Genomic DNA, 19,160 nt, shown 5'->3' on the forward strand with positions numbered 1-19,160 from the left:
CGAGGAGGTAAGTGTTGTGCTCCTCTTACCTCTTTTCTGTAGGTTACCAGTCCCATTCCATATCTGCCACACTAATGGTTCCCAAGTCTGCACTGGAGTATGTGGGTGCTTTGTCCCCAAGGGCACACGACTGGTCGTTCCCAGCTCATTCCCATTATCCTGAAGAAGCCCTACTATCCAGCACCACATCCTGAGGGTCTTCAGGCCCGTCCTCAGAATCAAAAATTTCCCTTACTAATTGATCAAACTCCTGCGGTGCAGTGTCAGCTTCTTGTTCCCCCGTCTGTCTCCTGCTAACTGTTCTTCCGCATCACTTACCTCGGACACTTCACCTGATTGCCCTTGCAGGACTGCCCTCGTGCAATGGTTCAGGTGGTACCAGGTGGAGCGTCCTTCTACCTGAACTGCGGTGGGTGATGCCTTGGTCACCGTAAAGGGTCCTTCCCTTCTTGGCTCGTTCCACTTTCTCCGAAAAACTCGCACGTAAACCTGGTTTCCTTCCCCTTGTACGGTCTCTGGCTCTTTCTGTTTTTCCTGGGCATAAATAGACCTATATATCATAGTTAGCTGCTGCATGTATTGTTTCAATTCTATTTCCAATTGTTCCAATCTAGGTCCCTTATACGGCCCTCTCCACTGGGGCACTGGCATGGGCCTCCCAGTGAGCATCTCATGCGGTGTCAGGCATGTTATTCGATTAGTTTGCATGCGGTAACTCATCAATGCTAACGGTAAAGCATCGACCCAATTAAGTTTAGTGTCTGCACAAATTTTGTTTAGTTTGGCTTTCAGGGTTCCATTAATTCTCTCTACCATGCCCTGCGACTGAGGGTGGTATACACATCCAAATCTTTGCTTTATCCTCAGCTCCTGTAGTACCAGTTTGACCACTTTCTGGATAAAAGCTGAACCATTGTCTGAGCTAACTTCTGTAGGTATTCCAAACCTTGGGATCACTTCATTTGTCAGGAATTTTACCCCTGTCTTTGACAGTAATTTTACTGTCTTTGCCCCTTGATCTCTTGAAGGTACCGCCTCCACCCATCTGCTAAATCGATCAATTACTACCAGCATGTATCTTTTCCCTCTCACTGTCTTTATCATGTCTACGTCATGTCTACGTAATCGATTACTAGATGTTTAAATGGTCCTTCAGGTACAGGAATGTGACCTATTGGGGTTGTAATTCCCTTCCGAACATTATTCTGTGCGCATACCTCGCACTGTGACAAGACAAAGTCCACTGAAGCCTGTAAATAAGGTGACTAAAAACCATCCTTTATTTTCTTTATCACTTCCCCCCTTGCACAATGGTCCATCCCATGCGCTTCTGAAATCAGAATCATCAGTAGAGGGGTGGGCGCTACCAACAAACCGTCTTCCGTGCTCCACAAGCCTTCCGGGTTCTGCTTGGCCCCCCTTCGTCTCCACATTGTCTGTTCTGCCAAAGTTGCCTTACCTTGTATTTCAATTAGGTTCTCTACCTCAGGTTCTGGAGTTAGGCTTACCTGGGGGGCAATGACAGCTGATGTACATCCAGGCTCTTTTCCGGCTGCCTCGTCCGCAGCTTGATTTCCCTTTGTTATTACATCATTTCCCTTTTTGTGTGCCTGGCATTTTACTATAGCCAATGCTTTAGGTTTCATTATGGCTTTTATTAAGTCTAGAATTTGCTGACAATGTTGTATGGGATCTCCATTACCTTTTTTAAAACCTCTCTGCTTCCACACTGCCCCGAACAAATGGCATACTCCATGAGCATATGCCGAATCAGTATAGATGTCTACTTTCTCACCTTCCATCATTTCACACGCAGCTGTCAGGGCTTTGATTTCTGCGAGTTGGGCGGAACACGGTTGAGGACATGACTCCATCCTAATAATCTTATAGCTCGACTGATCCTGCTGCACTACTGAGAACCCTGCGTGATTTCCATCATAATCCCTATAACGAGCCATCTACGAACAGAACCTTTTTATCTGTATCCTCTAGTGGTTCTGACCGTAAATCTGCTCTCAATTTGGCAAATGCCATCGTCTTCCCTACACAATCATGGCGTTCTCCTTCATAGTCCAAAGGGACAAAATCGGCTATATTACTGGTAGTGCATCTCTGTATAGTTATGTCTGGAAATGTCAGTAGCATCTGATACGCTGCTATCCTGGCTGGTGTCAGCACAAATTTCCCTTTCTAGCAATTCTGCTACTTTGTGGTGTGTGTACAGAGTCACAGGATAGCCCAGGGTAACCGATGATGCCTTTTCATATGCATAGTATAGCGCCGCCAATCCCTGATAACAGGGTGGATACCCCTGAGCCACCTCATCTAGTCTCGTACTGTAGTATGCTATCGGCTGCTTTGCTTTTCCTGTGCCTGTCTCTTGTGTTAGAACCGCTGTGACATAACCCTTCTGTCGGTTGGATGCATACAAATAAAAAACCTTCTCGTAGTCAGGCAAAGCTAATGCTGGTGCTGACTGCAATTCCTGCTAAATAGTATTGAAAGCTATCTCCGCCTCTCCATTCCACTGTAAGCCGTTCTTCAAATTTGTATGTCCTGCTTCTTTCATTATCTTTCTCAAAGGTACCACAATCTCAGCATATTCTCCTATCCAATCTGAACTGTACCCTGCCATTCCCAAAAACGTCATCATCTGCCCTACAGTCTGGGGTTTTGGGGCCTTAGTTATTGCCTCAATTTGATCTGGTGCTATCGCCTTCACTCCCTTGGATATTACCCTGCCTAAGTATTCCACTTGCTGCGTGCAAAATTGCAGTTTCTTTTTGGATACTTTATGTCCTCCGCGCGCTAGCTTCTCTAACAGAGTTATAGTGTCCTGCTCACACTGTTCCTTACTGTGGGAGCAAATCAACAGGTCATCCACATACTGTAACAATGTACTTTCCAATGGCATGCCCTCCAGGTCTGCCTTCAATACCTGATTAAAAATGTGTGGTGAATGTTTAAATCCTTGCAGCATTCTGGTATAGGTATACTGAGCACCTCTGTAAGTAAATGCAAACAAATACTGACACTGATCGGCTAGAGGAATGCTGAAGAAAGCCGAACACAAATCAATCACTGAAAAGTAACTTGCTTCTGGTGGAACATTAGTCAAAAGCGTGTGTGGGTTGGGGACTACCACTGGCCAGTCCTCTACCACATCATTTACCGCTCGCAAATCATGCACCAATCTCCACTTAGATTTATCTGCTTTTAAGACTGGCAGTAATGGGTATTGCATGGACTGTTTGTTCTTTCAAGCACTCCTATTTCAAGCAACCCCTGCACTGTCGACGCTAATTCCCTCTTCTGCTTCTGGTCTTAGAGGGTATTGTGGTCTCCTGGGTGGAATTGCTCCCTTTTTCAGCTTTATTTCCACCAGACTAGCTGTTTTTATTTTCCCTACGTCCGTGTCATGCTGTGACCACAGAATTGACGGCAACTCGTCTAACCTTTTATCTTTCTGCTGGCCTCTTTCCTTTCCCAGCAAGGGCAGGTGTGGTTGGGGAGTTATTTCGACCTCTCTCACTGTCCCTACCATATCTACACTTACCATTATTTTAATGCAATTGTTGTCTTCTGATATCCACACCTCTGGCGTGATTTTCCTCCACACTGTTACGGGTTTCAGCACTCTTAACTAAGGGTCCTAAGTCTTTAGACTGATATCCCGTGTTAACCAACAACGTTACGTGGGGCGCAGCCTCCGGTATCCTGTACCATTTTTCTAAAAAGGTGTTCCACTTAACTTGTAAAGCTGCCCCTTGCTTTCCAATTATCACAGCCTCCCCCTCCAGGTGCTAGCTGGGTACATGCCTCCATGTGCCATCTCTCCTCTAACTCCCTGTTCTGAGTCTCGTCAAAAATCACTGTACAATGTAGCTCAGATTTGGGGCATTACAGCCCTGGGTAATATAGCCTGCACGCCCTTTTTCCATTTTTCCCAGGTTTCCTGAATCTGATCTGCGATGTCTCCTATCTAAAAGACATTAGCCTTCTTGTCTTCTTGCACTATCAATTGAGCCCCTGCTCTTTCCACACTCAGCCCATTTCTGGTGCATTCTAATTTTAATTCCAGTTTCAATAAGGCATCTCTGCCTAACAAATTAATCGGAGTTCCTTTAAATACTAGCACCGGCAAAACAATTCCTTTATTTCCCATTCTCAACCGCACTGGAGCCGTGCACTGTGTCATACTGTGTTTTCCCCGAGAACCCTAAATAAACTTTCCTGACATGGGAAGGTGAAGGGCATACTGTGGCTGTACACAAGTGTACGTGGCTCCGGTATCTATCATCATTGGTGTCAGTTGCCCTTCTAACATAACCTGAACAATGGGTTCCTCATCTGCCTCCCTTGTTATCATTGGGTAATGTCCCTTCCCACTCAAGTTCTCGGGGCACTCCTAATACCTCGCATAGGGGTTCACAGGTCTGCTTGGGCCTGTGGGGGCTGGTCCTTGGCTAAACTTTAGTTCCCTTCCTTATCGGTTCCTGCTGGTATGTGACAGGCCATAGTGTAAACTGACAATCTCTTCTCATGTGACCTGGCTGAATTACATTCCCAGCCACAATCTCTCTACCTCTCTTTCCCCCTGTTTCCTCACTGGTCCCCTCTGCCCATTGCTCCTCTGTCCCCCTCCTTGGGGACTTTCCAGTCCTGTCTGGGCTGTTTGAATTTAGTCTGTTCCTGAATAGGGCATTTGTGGGAATGCTCCCCCAAAGACAATTATTGGCATGGGGGTTTTCCAGCCCATTGTCCTTACATTATGATCGGTCCCTCCATATAGCAGTGCTTTGTCCAGTTCGATGGCTGTACTCGAACCAGTGGTTGCTGGCAGCATCTTTTTGTTTTTCTCTTTTTCCTTCTTTTTGAGTTCTTCGAGCTGCATTTGTATTAACTTTCTTTGCACCTCTTCCTGCTGCTCAGCCAACCTTCGTTTGTCTTTTCGGTATTTTTCAACCGCATGGACTACATGGTCGCTAAATTCTTGTGGGGTCATTGACGTCAGCCCAACCACTTCCTCCAGTTTGGATTTTTACTTGTGGAGGCATTGCATCCAAAAAGCTATGTCGGAACAGTGAGGTCATAAATAAGCTACTCTCCACCTCTTGCTCAGTCTCCAGTCTCCACCTTTTCAACTGGTTTTCTACGTAGGCTGCTGGGTTTTCAGTATCTCCCAGTGGATCCCCTTTTAAAGGCTTTGGGGTCCACTTTGGGTGGATAAAGCTTTCTGAGGGTCTGCCATACCCTCTGCCTCACTCTGTCAAACCCATCTCCATCAGTTCTTGGGTCGTTCGAGTTTACTATGCCAGCCATTTCCATTAGTTCGTTAAATTTGGGGGTTCCCATCAACCTTATCAACAGTGCCCTTCAAATCTCCCATAGCCAATAATCATCCCGCTGTTTCTTCTTCAAAGGCTGTAATCCATTTCCCTGCTCCTTCATGTAGATTGGGCAGAAGTGTGTTTTTCAGCCCTTCTAGGTCCTGGGATCCCCAAGGGGATATACTGCACTTGTCCCTGATCGCTTTTTACCAACAACGGCATCATTCTTCCTCCTTCTTCCCACCTGCCCTGGCTCTCCTCCTCACCTGACTCCCCATCTGTCTCAGGGTATGTCTTTACTGCCTCCCACACAAGTGTCTCCGGGGTCCTCTTCTTCCCTCGGTCTCCCTGTGGAGTCCTTCCTTTCTGTCTTGATTCAATACTTGGTTGGCCCCTAGAGTATTTTCTCGCATCTCTTCTGGGCAATCCCCTCTCAGTAACTTATCTAGCTCTCTCTCTACTTCCGCAAGTCGCTCCCCTAATGCCTCCTTCTCCTCTACTAGGTTTCTTGCCTCCTACCTCTTCCCCACAAATTCTCGTATCCTCTCTCTTTCCCACTTAACTCTTGCTCCTCCAATGAGTCACCTTCTCTTTCTTCCTGTCCGTTGTCTGTACACCTGTGGCAGGGACTCCTCATGATCCTTACTCGTGCTTGTTTCCCTTCTCTCTAGTGTTTCTCCAAGACTCTCATCTCCTATCTTTTTTCCACCTCTTCTTGAATGCCTCATCTCTTCCTGCCCTGATGAGCCACTTTCCTTTCTAGTCTGTTTATTTCTATAGTATTAACCAATACTTCTCATACTCCTTTTCCTCTCTTAAGTATTTCATCCGTTCAATCCCTTCTTCCATTTCTCTCTGTGCCTGTTCCACCTTTATCCTTTCTGCCTGTATCTCCTTCCATATCGCGGCTTTTTCCCTTCTTGTATTGTATTTTCTCCTCCTCCTCATCCCAAACTTGTACTTCTCCTGCATGTTTACTGTTTCCCGTCAGCAGGGGGGCACTGCTTAGGGGTTCCTTCCTCATTATAGGGAGGGGGCTTTTCTGTTTCTTTCGCATCCGGGTACAGAGCCGAAGCCAGCTTCTCACTGTACCCTCCTCTCTCTCTAACAGGCTGTTTCTCCAGCACCTTAGTGTCTTCCTCGCTTGGTAATCAATATTCTACCTGTCCTCCTCAGCCTTTCCCCCTCCGTTCTGAAGAGTTTTAGCACTTCCCTTTCTCGTTCTCTTTTTTGCCCTCTTTTAGATTTATCTTTTGGTTTGTAATTTTTAATTAGTCCCTCCATTTCTTCGCAAAAACTTACATCAAATGTTCCTTCTCTTGACCACTTTGTGACCAGGTTTTTTGGTTCTTTTTTTCCCATTTTTCTGAAGTTTTTGTGATTCTCATTTTTAATTAACGGGAATTTTTTTGCTCAGAATCTCTACTGCCGTTCCTTTACCTGTCATGTTATTCTCTCTTTTTTAAGGTATTTCAGAGATTCACAGTTTGTTTACTGGATAAGATTATATTTACTCTAATTCTGCGCCTAGTCCTAGTCTAACACCACGTGGACTTTTTCTTCCTAGTCTAACACCACGTGGACTTTTTTCTTCCTAGTCTAACACCACGTGGACTTTTTCTTAAACTAAACTTACTCTCATTTCTACGCCTAGTCTATTTTCCTTTCCCTGCCCGTTCAGCCCTTCGTTTCATACGAAACGGTACCCACAGGGATTTACCAACACCACGTGGACTTTTTCTTAACGGTCTTAGTAACTTATTTTGTACTTACCCTCACTGCAGTGTTCTTGATCAATCCTCTGAGCCTCCTCTGTTTAACCCCCCAATTCTGTCCAGATTCTTTGGACCGGGAGAGATCCCTTCGGCAGTGTGTTCCACACTTCTGAGACTCCAAGGACCTCCCCAAAGCCAACAGGAATTCTTAGTCCAAATTGTCGCGCAAAAAGCACTTACCTTTTGTTTGGGTGCACCCTTAAATTCTGTTTAGCCTTGTGGAGGGGTCCCTAGAGGACTGGGAAGCGTCCCCGATCTGTCGTTTCCTTTCCGCGGGTCTCTTTCCGGTCCTGCCACGGTCGCCAATTTTGGACGTGGTTTCTCGTGCCCCACAAATGACCAAGAGACGCATAAGATTCTTCAAGAAGGGGTATAAACTTTAATTTGGCAAATCAGAGCTTGAGACAGTCATTGAGCTAGTCGCTGATTGCCCACCGATCCTCGGACCCAGCATTGTTTATAGCAATCTCCTGGTCCAGTTGTATTAGCATATGTAATCGGTCTATAGTTTGCGTATCACACGTACATCTTGCCCCTATTGGTTTTTACCAATTGACTTAATCATTGTTCTAATCTACATCTCTTAGCTACCTCTCATTAACACACCATTGTCTTCTACATTTTTAGGAATACATGTATAGCAAATAGCAAACTCAGAACTGACTCAATGTTTCTAATACTAGCATCTCTTTAGGCTACCTCTCATTAACACACCAATTGTCTTCTACATTCTTAAGATTTCATTCTCCTACTTAAATTGAGTACATGCATATCAAATAGCAAGTTTTCAAAACTGACTTCATAGGTTTGGGTTACACAGCAAAATTTATACTTTTTATACTCCAATAACTGATAAACAGATGGACCTTGGAACTGAGCCCCCACAGCCCAACTGATTCACCATCCTCAGGATGACTTTGTCCCTTCTCAGGCTTTTGAGACTCTACCCCAGATTTCACACATCAGGGGATATGTCATCTCCACAACTTCCTTATCAAACCCAAGTCTGTATTTTCACAAGTTCTCCCATTCTTCTACATATCAGAATCAGGTTTATTATCACTGGAATGTGACAAAAAATTTGTTAACTTAGGCAGCAGCAGTTCAATGCAATACATAATCTAGCAGAGTGAAAAAAATAATAATAAAAACATAATAACCAAATCAATTGCATATATTGAATAGATTTTTTAAAATGTGCAAAAGCCAGATAATACTGTATATTAAAAAAAGTTGAGGTAATGTCCAAGGCTTCAATATCCATTTAGGAAGTCGGATGGCAGAGGGGAAGAAGCTGTTCCTGAATGGCTGAATTGTGTGCCTTCAGGCTTCTGTATCTCCTACCTGATGGTAACAGTGAGAAAATGGGCATGCACTGGGTGCTGGAGGTCCTAAAATAATGGACGCTGCTTTTTCTGAGATACCACTTCCTTGCAGATGTCCTGGGTACTTTTGTAGGCATAGTGCCCAAGATGGAGCTGACTAGATTTACAACCTTCTGCAGCTTCTTTGGTCCTGTGCAGTAGCAGATCGCTCTCCACGGTACAACTATAGAAGCTTTTGAGTGTATTTCTTCACATGCCAAATCTCTTCAAACTCCTAATAAAGTATAGCCACTGTCTTGCCTTCTTTGTAACTACATCGATATGTGTTGGGACCAGGTTAGATCCTCAGATATCTTGACCACCCAGGAACTTGAAACTGCTCACTCTCTCCACTTCTGATCCCTCTATGAGGATTAGTATGTGTTCCTTCGTCTTACCCTTCCTGAAGTCCACAATCAGCTCTTTCGTCTTACTGAACGTTGGTGGTGCCAGGTTTGTTGCTGTGGCACCATTCCACTAGTTGCCATATCTCACTCCTGTACGCCCTCTTGTCACCACCTGAGATTCTACCAACAATGGTTGTATCGTCAGCAAATTTGCACATGGTATTTGAGCTATGCCTAGTGAGGTGTGCCAGTGTTAATCGTCAGCGAGGAGGATATGTTATCACCAATCCGCACAGACTGTGGTCTTCTGGTTAGGAAGTTGAAGATCCAATTGCAGAGGAGGAGGTACAGAGGCCCATGTTCTGCATGTGGGAGTGTTGATCCCATTTACAGGATCTGTCCTCACATAACAAACCCCCCCCCCCCACCCCCCCATTCTCGATCACTTCCATCCTTGGGTTGCAGGATCCTGGCAAGAACCCAACATTCCGAGTGAAGCCCAACCATGGCCCCCCTCCCCCATAGAGACCAACAATGTAGAGTTGTGGAATGGTTATATCACATCTGCCCTGACTTTCTAAGTGGCAAGGCATTTGCCTTGCACTTGTATATCAGCTGCTAGTGATCTGTCTGCAAGGAAGTCCCCAGTTTCTTTTTCCTCTTCCCCCATGGACACCATACTGTTTGTACTCCCCCCCACCCCCCCCCCCCCCCGACCCAGCCCATTTGAAAATCACGCTGCCTTTTCTTTTTTTCCAGCAGCACAAAATGACCTCATCTCTTACCACTACAGCCTTATACTGCCATCGCCAACCTCCTTTTACTGAACTCAGGTGTCACCCCTTAGGCAGCTTCCTCACAACCAACCCTGTTTGCTCAACCCACCCTGCCACCCACCTAATCGAAAACTGGCCTCCTTGCCCCCTCAACTTTGTTCTCTACCTGTTACTACAGGTACACCACACCCATTGCCGTGGTGGTAAGTACATCAGTAAACATTGAATATATCACACCCACTGCTGTCTGCTTATCTTACTCTGCAACTTACAATATCCAAGATGTTTAAACACATTGCTTTGTTTGATTCTGCCCCATATCATCATTTCTATGGTCCAGTAATTGCTTCCTGCCTGTTGTCTCTCCTCCTTCCCTTTTACAGTAGTCACATTTGCTACCTTCTAACTTCTGCAACATTGGGAGGGGTACATCCCACTGCCCCCCATACATTGGGACACAGGTAACGTACCAGGGTTTATCAGATTTCAGTCCTGTCAATTTCACCAACTTTACTGATCATTGTTTCGGCTCCTCTCTCTCAACCTGTGATTGTTCATCATTTCTGGCAGGTGTTCCTGTTATTGATGAGAGCAGGCTCAAACAGTTCCATCATTTTCTCCTCTCCCTGTATAACCACCCTGTCCCAATCTAAGAAGCACCTTTTTACAGAACTATTAAAGCTTTGACTTGCCTTGTAAACCTTAGGCCTGTCTTGTGTTCTTACGAGATTACTCTCTGTAATCATCCATTTCCTTATCCATATCAGGTGCCCTGGTATAACCATAGAACACTACAGCACAGTACAGGCCCTTCAGCCCTCCATGTTGTGTCGACCCATATAATCCTTAAAAAAAAGTACTAAACCCACACTACCCCATAACCCTCTATTTTCTTTCATCCATGTGCCCTGTCCAAGAGGCTCTTAAATACCCCTAATGTTTTAGCTTCCATCACCATCCCTGGCAAGTCATTCCAGGCACTCTCAACCCTCTGTGTAAAAATACTTACCCCTGATGTCTCCCCTAAACTTCCCTCCCTTAATTTTGTACGTATGCCCTCTGGTGTTTGCTGTTGGTGCACTGGGAAACAGGTACTGACTATCCACCTTATCTATACCTCTCATAATCTTGTAGACCTCTATCAAGTCCCCTCTCATTCTTCTACGCTCCAAAGAGAAAAGCCCAGCTTGCTAACCTTGCTTCATATGACTTGTTCTCCAATCCAGGCAACATCCTGGTAAATCTCCTCTGCACCCTCTCCATAGCTTCCACATCCTTCCTATAATGAGGTGACCAGAATTGAACACAGTAAGATATAGGGGCAGAATTAGGCCATTTTGTCCCCTTTTTACATTGCAACTCATCCCATTGACTGCAATTTTGCTCCATCATCAGCCTCTCCTTGCTTAACAGCCTCACTACACACTGCCTCTGTTTGTAAACTAACTACTCCGTCCTCAGCCCTGTCACTCTGGTTCATGCCCCCCTGCCAAATTAGTTTAAACCCTCCCAAACAACTCTAGTAAACCTGCCCACAAGGATATTGATCCCCCTCGGGTTCAGGTATAACTCGTCCCTTTTGTACGGGACATGCCTTCCCCAGAAAAAATCCCAATCGTCCATAAATCTGAAAGCCTGACATTGCACCAGTTCCTCAGCCACACATTCACCTGCCAAATAGAACATAGAAAACCTACAGCACAATACAGGCCCTTTGGCCCACAATGCTGTGTCAAGAATGTACTTTAGAAATTACCTAGGTTACCTTCCTAATCTTTTTTTGCCCTCACTGTGTGTGACATGAACAATAATCCAGAGATTTCTACCCTGGAGGTCCTGTTTCCAGCTGTCTACCTAGCTCTCTAAATTCTCTCTTCAGGATCTCCTCACCTTTCCTACCTGTGTGATGGGTGCCAATATGCTCCAAGACCTAGCTGCTCACTCTACCCCTGGGAATGCCATGAACCCAATCATACATTCCTGACTCTGGCACCTGGGAGGCAACATACCATCTAGGTGCCTCTATTTTGCTCACAGAATCTTGTCTCTATTCCTCTGACTATGGAACCTCCTATCATCACTGTTGTCCTCTTCACCTCTGTTCTCTGAGCCAAAGTGCCATGGATCCCATCACTGCAGCTCCCCTACCCCCCCGTAGGTCACTCAGTTAACTGCCACCTGCATCCTCGGGGTGACTACCTTCCTGTAGCTTCTATCTATCACTCCTTTCATTTCAAATCCTGATGTGTTCTTAAAGCTATCTGCTTTGTTTTTGCAATATTTTAAGTCCTTTCCTGAAACTATTTTTACCTTGTTACCACAGTTGGATCACTTTTCCCATGCTGAAAGTAATATATTTCCCCGAAGTATTCGGTCATAAGCACAGACAGCCCTTCAGCCCATTTGTGTTTGTGAAGCTTAGAACGGCACAGGAGCAGGTCCTTTGGCCCATGATGTTCTGCTGTTGAGATCCCTGGCCCACCATCAAGTCTTAGTCTCATTTATCAGTACTTGGTGTGTAGCCTTCTGTGCCTCTCAGGTAGTGTGTTCTGGATTCCAACTACTCACAGTAAATAGATTCTTCCTCACAATCTGAGTATCCCACACCTAACTAAGTATCCTTAAACCACCCTCTGATTTTTTTTTAATTGCTCTGCCATTCAGAGATGTTTCTGAATTTCAGCCTGTCTTTGCCCCTCATGATTCTGTAAACCTCTGAAGTCCATTCTCACTCTCCTGGGCTCCAAGGAAAGCAAACGCAGCCTATCCGGCCTCCTCCTCAAAATGAAATGTCCCATCACAGGTAACATCCTGGTGAATCTGCTCTACACTCTACAGTGTAATCACTATTGCTAATCTGCACCTTTGTAGATATCTTCACTTACATTTCAAACCCTGTTTAGATCCACAAAAAGTAACATGTAACTGTTGTTATCTCCCCTTAACCACAAGGTTATTAAGATGAAGATCAAGCCCTTTAGACTACCTTTCGCACTGCAAAATACAAGATCTAAAATGACCTCATCCCCAGATGATTCCTCCACATGCCATTCCTTTCACACAATTGTTTGCTCTCAAGGGTTAGAATGTTCCCTGCATTTCTGCATGTTCCCTCTGCTTAACTCTTCCCATGCCATCCCTGTGACCACTCCCACAATGTCTACCCCCACCTACAGCGGTGTGGAGACATTGGACCTTCATAGAATAGAACAGTAAGCACAGTACAGGCCTTTTGGTTGACATTGTTGTGCCAACATTTTAACATACTCCACGATCAATCTAATCCTCCCTCCTACACAGCCCATTACCCTCCATTTCTCTCTCATCCATGTGCCTACCTAAGAGTCTGTTAAATTTCTGTGATCTCAACCTCTGCCACTTACAAGGAGAGATGCCACAAGAAAGCAGCTTCAAGGGCTCCCATCGTCCAGGCTATCCTCTCTCTCACTTCTACTATCGGATCCCAGGTTCCATACCTTACGACTATCTGGCTCCTGAAACAGCGTGAATAACAATTTGTCTTCTTTTGCACATTAGTTGGTTGTCTGTCTGTTTTTGTTTATTTACAGTTTTTCCTAAATACTTTGCCATAGTCACAGACACTACAGCACTGAAACAGGCCCTTCAGCCCATCTAGTCCATGCAAACTATTACTCTGCCTAGTCCCATCTACCTGTGCCTGGATCACAGCCCTCCCCACCCCTCCGATCCACGTACTTATCCAAATGTTGAACTAGCATCCACCATTTCCACTGGCAGTTTGTTCCACCCTCTGAGTGGGGCAGTTACCTCACATGTTCCCCTTCACCTTTCACCCTCAACTCATGACCTCCAGTTTCAGTCTCACTCAGCCTCAAGGGGAAAAACCTACTTGTATTTACCCTATCCATACCACTCATAATTTCTCTATCTCATTCTCCTGTGCTGTGGGGAATAAAATCCTAACCTAAGCAACTCACAAAATGCTGGAGGAACTCAGCAGGTCAACCAATATCTATGGAAATTAACAAACAGTCAATGTTTCAGAACGAGACCCTTCAGGATTGGAAACGAAGGAGGAAGACAAGATGGTAAAAAGGTGAGAGGAGGGAAAGGAGAATAGCCAGAAGGTAATAGGTGAAGCCAGGTGAGTAGGAAAGGTAAAGGGTTGGAGATGAAGGAATCTGATAGGAGAGAAGAGTGGACCACAGGAGAGTAGGAAAGGGGAGGTGACAGCAGGTGAGAAAAGTTGGGGAATAAGGTGAAGGGAAGGGAATTTTTTTTTAACTGGAAGGAGAAATCGATATTCATGCCATCAGGTTGGAGTCTGCCCATTTAGCAGAATTAAAAGTTTGAGCCAGTGGGAAGTTCAGAATACAGTATGGTCGTGCAGTTTAGTCGAACTGGAGAGAAAGGAATCTGATAGGAGAGGAGAGTGGACCATAGGAGTAAGGGAAGGAAAAGTGGACCCAGAGGAGGTGATAAGCAGGTGAGAAGAGTTAAGAGGCTAGAGTGGGGAATAGAAAGGTCAGGGGGATTTTTTTTAACCAGAAAGAGATATTCATGCCATCTGGTTGGAGGCTACCCAGAAGGAATACAAGTTGTTACTCTTCCACCATATTGGCCAACGTGTCGGAATGGGAATTAAACTGGTCACCAGGAAGATCCACTTTGGCAGATGGAGCAGAAGTGCTTCACAAAGCAGTATCCCAATTTACAATAGGTCTCACCAATGTAGAGGAAGCTGCATTGAGAGCACCGGACACAATAGACAACCCCAGCAAATTCACAGATGAGGTGTTGTCTCACCTGGAAGGTCTGTTTGGGGCCCTGAATGGAGGTGGGGGAGGAAGTGAATCCGACGGACTCCTTTATCCATTTATCCCTTTCCATTGATCTCCCTCCTGGCACTTATCCATGCAAGTAGAATAAGTGCTACACCTGCCCCTACACCAGACTGTGAGTCTGCTGGAGTCATTTACTGTGTTTGGTGTTCCTGGTGTGGTCTCCTGTATATCAGTGGGACCTAACGTAGATTAGGATACCACTTCACCGGGCATCTACACTCCATCCACCAGAAAAAGTGGGATCTCCTAGTGATCACCCTTTTTAATTTCACTTCCCATTCAGATATGTACATCCATGGCCTCCTCCACTGTGGTGATGAGGCCACACCTAGGTTGGAGGAACAACATCTTATATTCCATTTGGGTAGCCTCCAACCTGATGGCATGAACTTCGATTTCTCAAGCTTCGAGTAATGCTCCCCAACCCCACCCCTTTCTCCATTCCCCATCTCCTTTTCCCCCTCTCACTTCATCTCCTTGTCCACCCATCGCCTCCCTCTAGTGCTCATCCCACTTTTTCTTTCTTTCATGGCCTTCGGTCTCTTTCACCAATCAACTTCCCAGCTCTTTACTTCATCCCTCTCCCTCCAGGTTTCATCTATCACCTGGGTGGTTCTCTCTGTCCTTCCCCTACCTTTTAAATCTACTCAGACTTTTTTCCCCAGTCCTGCTGAAGGGTCTCAGCCCGAAACTTCGGCTGTACTCTTTTTCCATAGATGCTGCTTGGCCTGCTGAGTTCCTCCAGCATTTTCTATAGGTTGTTTGGATTTCTAGCATCTGCAGATTTTCTCTTTTAAGTAAATGGGCAGGTCTTGCACTTTGGCTGCTTAAGTACCAGGAGGGAGATCAGTGGGAGGGACAAATGGATAAGGGAATTGTGGAGGGAGCGATCCCTGCAGAAAGCCAGGGTGTAAAGACGTGTTTGGTGGTAGGATCCCTTTGGAGATGGTGAAAGTTGTGGAGAATGATGTGTTGGATGCTGAGTCTCATAAGGTGCTGGGTAAGGACAAGAGGAATTCTATCACTGTTATGGTGGCAGGAAGATAGGGTGAGTGAGGATGTTCAGAATTGGAGGAGGTGCGGATGATCTGTTCTGGGACCCTTACTCTTTGTGATTTTTATAAATGACCTGGATGAGGAAGTGAAGGGATGGGTTAGTAAATTTGCTGATGACACAAAGATTGGGGGTGCTGTGGATAGTGTGGAGGGCTGTCAGAGGTTACAGCAGGACATTGATAGGATGCAAAACTGGGCTGAGAAGTGGCAGGTGGAGTTCAACCCAGATAAGTGTGAGGTGGTTCATTTTGGTAGGTCAAATATGATGGCACAATATAGTATTAATGGTAAGATTCTTGGCAGTATGGAGGATCAGAGGGATCTTGGGGTTCGAGTCCATAGGACACTCAAAGCTGCTACGCAGGTTGACTGTGTGGTTAAGAAGGCATACGGTGCATTGGCCTTCATCAATCGTGGGATTGAGTTTAAGAGCCGAGAGGTAATGTTGCAGCTATATAGGACCTTGGTTAGACCCCACATGAACTACTGTGCTCAGTTCAGATTTCCTCACTACAGGAAGGACGTGGAAACCTTAGGAAGGGTGCAGAGGAGATTTACAAGGATGTTGTCTGGATTGGGGAGCATGCCTTATGAGAATAGGTTGAATGAACTTGGCCTTTTCTCCTTGGAGTGACAGAGGATGAGTTGACCTGATAGAGTTGTATAAGACAATGAGAGGCATTGATCGTGTGGATCAATGTGGAATGCGCTAAGATGGTAGCGTGATATTAATACGCAGCAGCCTCTCCGGACTCTGGATTGGGGATTGCCAAATGTTATGTGGATTTTCTGGTGTAGTCTGTTTTGTCATATGCTTTTGTGATATCATTCTGGAGGAACATTGTCTCATTTTTTAACTGCTTTGCATTTATGGTTTCTAAATGACAATAATCTGAATCTGATAGTCAAAGGCTTTTCCCCAGGGCTGAAACAGCTAGCACGAGAGGGCATAGTTTTAAGGTTCTTGGAGGCAGGTACAGAGGAGATGTTGGGTAAGTTTTTTATGCAGAGAGTGGTGAACACATGGAATGGGCTGCCGGCAACAGTGGTGTAAGTGGATAAGATAGGGTCTTCTAAGAGACTCCTGTATAGGTGCATGGAGCTTAGAAAAATGGAGGGCTATGGGTAAGCCTAGGTAGTTTCTAAGTTAAGGACATATTCAGCACAGCTTTGTGGTCCAAAGGGCCTGTATTGTGCTGTAGGTTTTCTATGTTTTGATGAAAGTAACAAACTTAGCATGGGTGCATGAAGCAGTCACTGTGCAGCCATCAAATATAGTGGAGGAAGAGTTGGGGAGCATTACTGGGAAAGGCTTAGAACGTGGACTGTTGTACATAGCCAGTGAAAAGGCAGGCATAGCCTGGGTGCATGTACCCATGACAGAACCTATTCACCATTCCCCTGTAACTCAGGTCCTCAAATCGTGGTAACATCTTTGTATATTTTCTCTGCACTCTTTCAACCTTAAATATCTTTAGTGTTACAACACATAATGTCACATTGGGCCTCCTGAACAACTTTAATGTAACATTCCAACTCCTGTACTTTGCTTTGATAAATGAAGGCAAATATGCAAAAAGCTTTCTCTATTACCTCATCAACCTGTGACACAATTTTATTAAGGATTGATATGAGGAATTATGGATCGGAATTCCCAAATCCCTCTTCTATTGTATTTCTTTATTTTCCTGTAAGTGCCTACAAGAAAATGAAGCTCTGGGTAGTATATGGTGACGTGTGTACTTTGACTTTGACCACCCCCAGCAGTACAATCCAGGCACCAACCACTCTAAAAGCAATAAAAGACTACTTCTGACATCTCCCCTGAACTTCTACTTTAAGTGGATGTCCTCTGGTATTAGAGAAAAGTGCTGATAATCTGAGTTCTCATACTCTTGTACACCCCTGTCAAATCACCTTTCATACCCTGTTGCTCCAAAGAGAAAAGCCCTATTTCACTCAAACTTGCCTCATAAGGCATATTCTGTAATCCAGGCAGCATCTTGGTAAATCTCCTCTGCACCCTCACCAAAGCTTTCATGTCCTTCTTACAATGAAGTGACCAAAACTGAACACAATGTTCCAAGCAGCTTTGTGGGATCTATGACCATGGACCATCAACTGATTCTGATCTCTGTTCACTGATTCCAGGGATGTGGATGGAGTGTTGCAACGTGCAAACAACACGGAATTTGGTTTGGCATCGGGAGTTTTCACAAGGGACATCGGGAAGGCGATGTATGTGAGTGATGGACTTGATGCTGGGACCGTCTTCATCAACACTTACAACAAAACTGATGTGGCAGCTCCTTTTGGAGGTTTCAAACAATCCGGGTTTGGAAAAGACTTGGGTAAGTTCCCCGCTGCCTAGCTCACAGTGAGAGTGGACTGTCATCTGCACGATGCTGAACGGGATGGGGATGCTGAATCTCACTGTTTGTGGTTTTACTGGGCATCAGATAGCTCACTCTGGCACGGTATTAGTCTGGGCTTTGGCCGCCCAAGGTTGTTGAGTCGGTTTGCCTTGGTGATGGGACAGGTGTGCTGTGAAAAGGGAGTGAAGATGAGGAGTGAGGGTAACTTCAGCATAGGTGCAAAGATCTATCCATATTGGACTCCTTGTCCCCAAATGAACCAGTCTCAGCCTCCTGTCTACCTCATGCACAGCGAGAGATGGGTCTTAAAGCCACAGGAGTTCGGTCAGTCATGCCTCATGAATCTCTGAAGGTTGCTCAGAGGGTGACGATGTTTATGATTTATGATGAGAAGTGTCAGTTAAATTTCCTGGGTAGGAAATTCCTGTCCAAGCCTGAACCCATTGTAAGCCTAAGAATGTGTTTATTATGTGTTTTTCTACTGTGTGATGCTCAGGGAGCTGCCCAGCCTGTTGGTGGGTGGGGGGGGGGGGGGTCACTGCAGTCTGTTGCTTTGGACAGAAGAGGTGAAGAACTAGGAGTCAGCATGGATTTATAACTGATAGTTGACAGTTAATTGTGTCTGAGGTCAATGATGTAAAGGGATGAGGTCCCTAAACTAAAGGGGTATAGATGTTTTGAAGCTCCATTGTCTTGGGTTCCTGCAGAGATTACTGATACGTGAGGGTCTCATTTCTGAAATTCAAAAGTGCCTGCTAGCACACGTGCAATGATAAGTTTACTTGCAGCAGCATCACAGGCACAGTGCATCAGATAGCAATGAAATTGTATACACCTTTTACAATGAAGAACACAAATCAGAGCAAAAAATAAGGTCCAAGTCAGTTTTAGTGCAGTTTAGTATTGCTAAAGATTAGAGTTAGAATTATTAGAATCAGGTTTAATATCACCGACATGTGTCGTGAAATTTGTTATTTTGTGGCAGCAGTACAGTGCAATACATAACAATAAAAACTATAATTTGCAATAAAAAAGTGAATATAAAATATAACAGTGCAAAAACAGAGGGGGAAGATCATGGGTACATTGTCCATTAAGAAATCTGATGGCAGAAGGGAAGAAGCTTTCCTGAAACATACATCGTGCCTTCAGGCTTCTGTACCTCCTCCTTGATGGTAGCAATGTAAAGAGGACATGCCCTGGGCGATGGGGGTCCTTAATAATGGACACTGCCTTTTTTTTTTGAGGCATTGCCTCTTGAAGGTGTCCTGGATGCTGGAGAGGCCAGAGTCCATGATAGAGCTGGCTGAG

The 19,160-nt window shown here is 45.1% G+C and overlaps 1 protein-coding gene across 2 annotated transcripts in view; it reads left to right on the forward strand.

Annotated features, from left to right (window-relative positions):
• LOC140738538 (mitochondrial 10-formyltetrahydrofolate dehydrogenase-like) overlaps positions 1 to 19,160 on the forward strand; it is a 139,105-nt gene that overhangs the window by 88,532 nt on the left and 31,413 nt on the right. For both annotated transcript variants that reach the window (XM_073065937.1, XM_073065938.1), the window contains one exon: positions 17,626 to 17,825. In XM_073065937.1, coding sequence (XP_072922038.1) covers positions 17,626 to 17,825 — 200 coding nt within the window. The remainder of the gene's footprint in view (positions 1 to 17,625; positions 17,826 to 19,160) is intronic.

The sequence above is a fragment of the Hemitrygon akajei genome, chromosome 14 (genome assembly GCF_048418815.1).
Source record: "Hemitrygon akajei chromosome 14, sHemAka1.3, whole genome shotgun sequence".
In the NCBI taxonomy this organism is placed as follows: Eukaryota; Metazoa; Chordata; class Chondrichthyes; order Myliobatiformes; family Dasyatidae; genus Hemitrygon; species Hemitrygon akajei.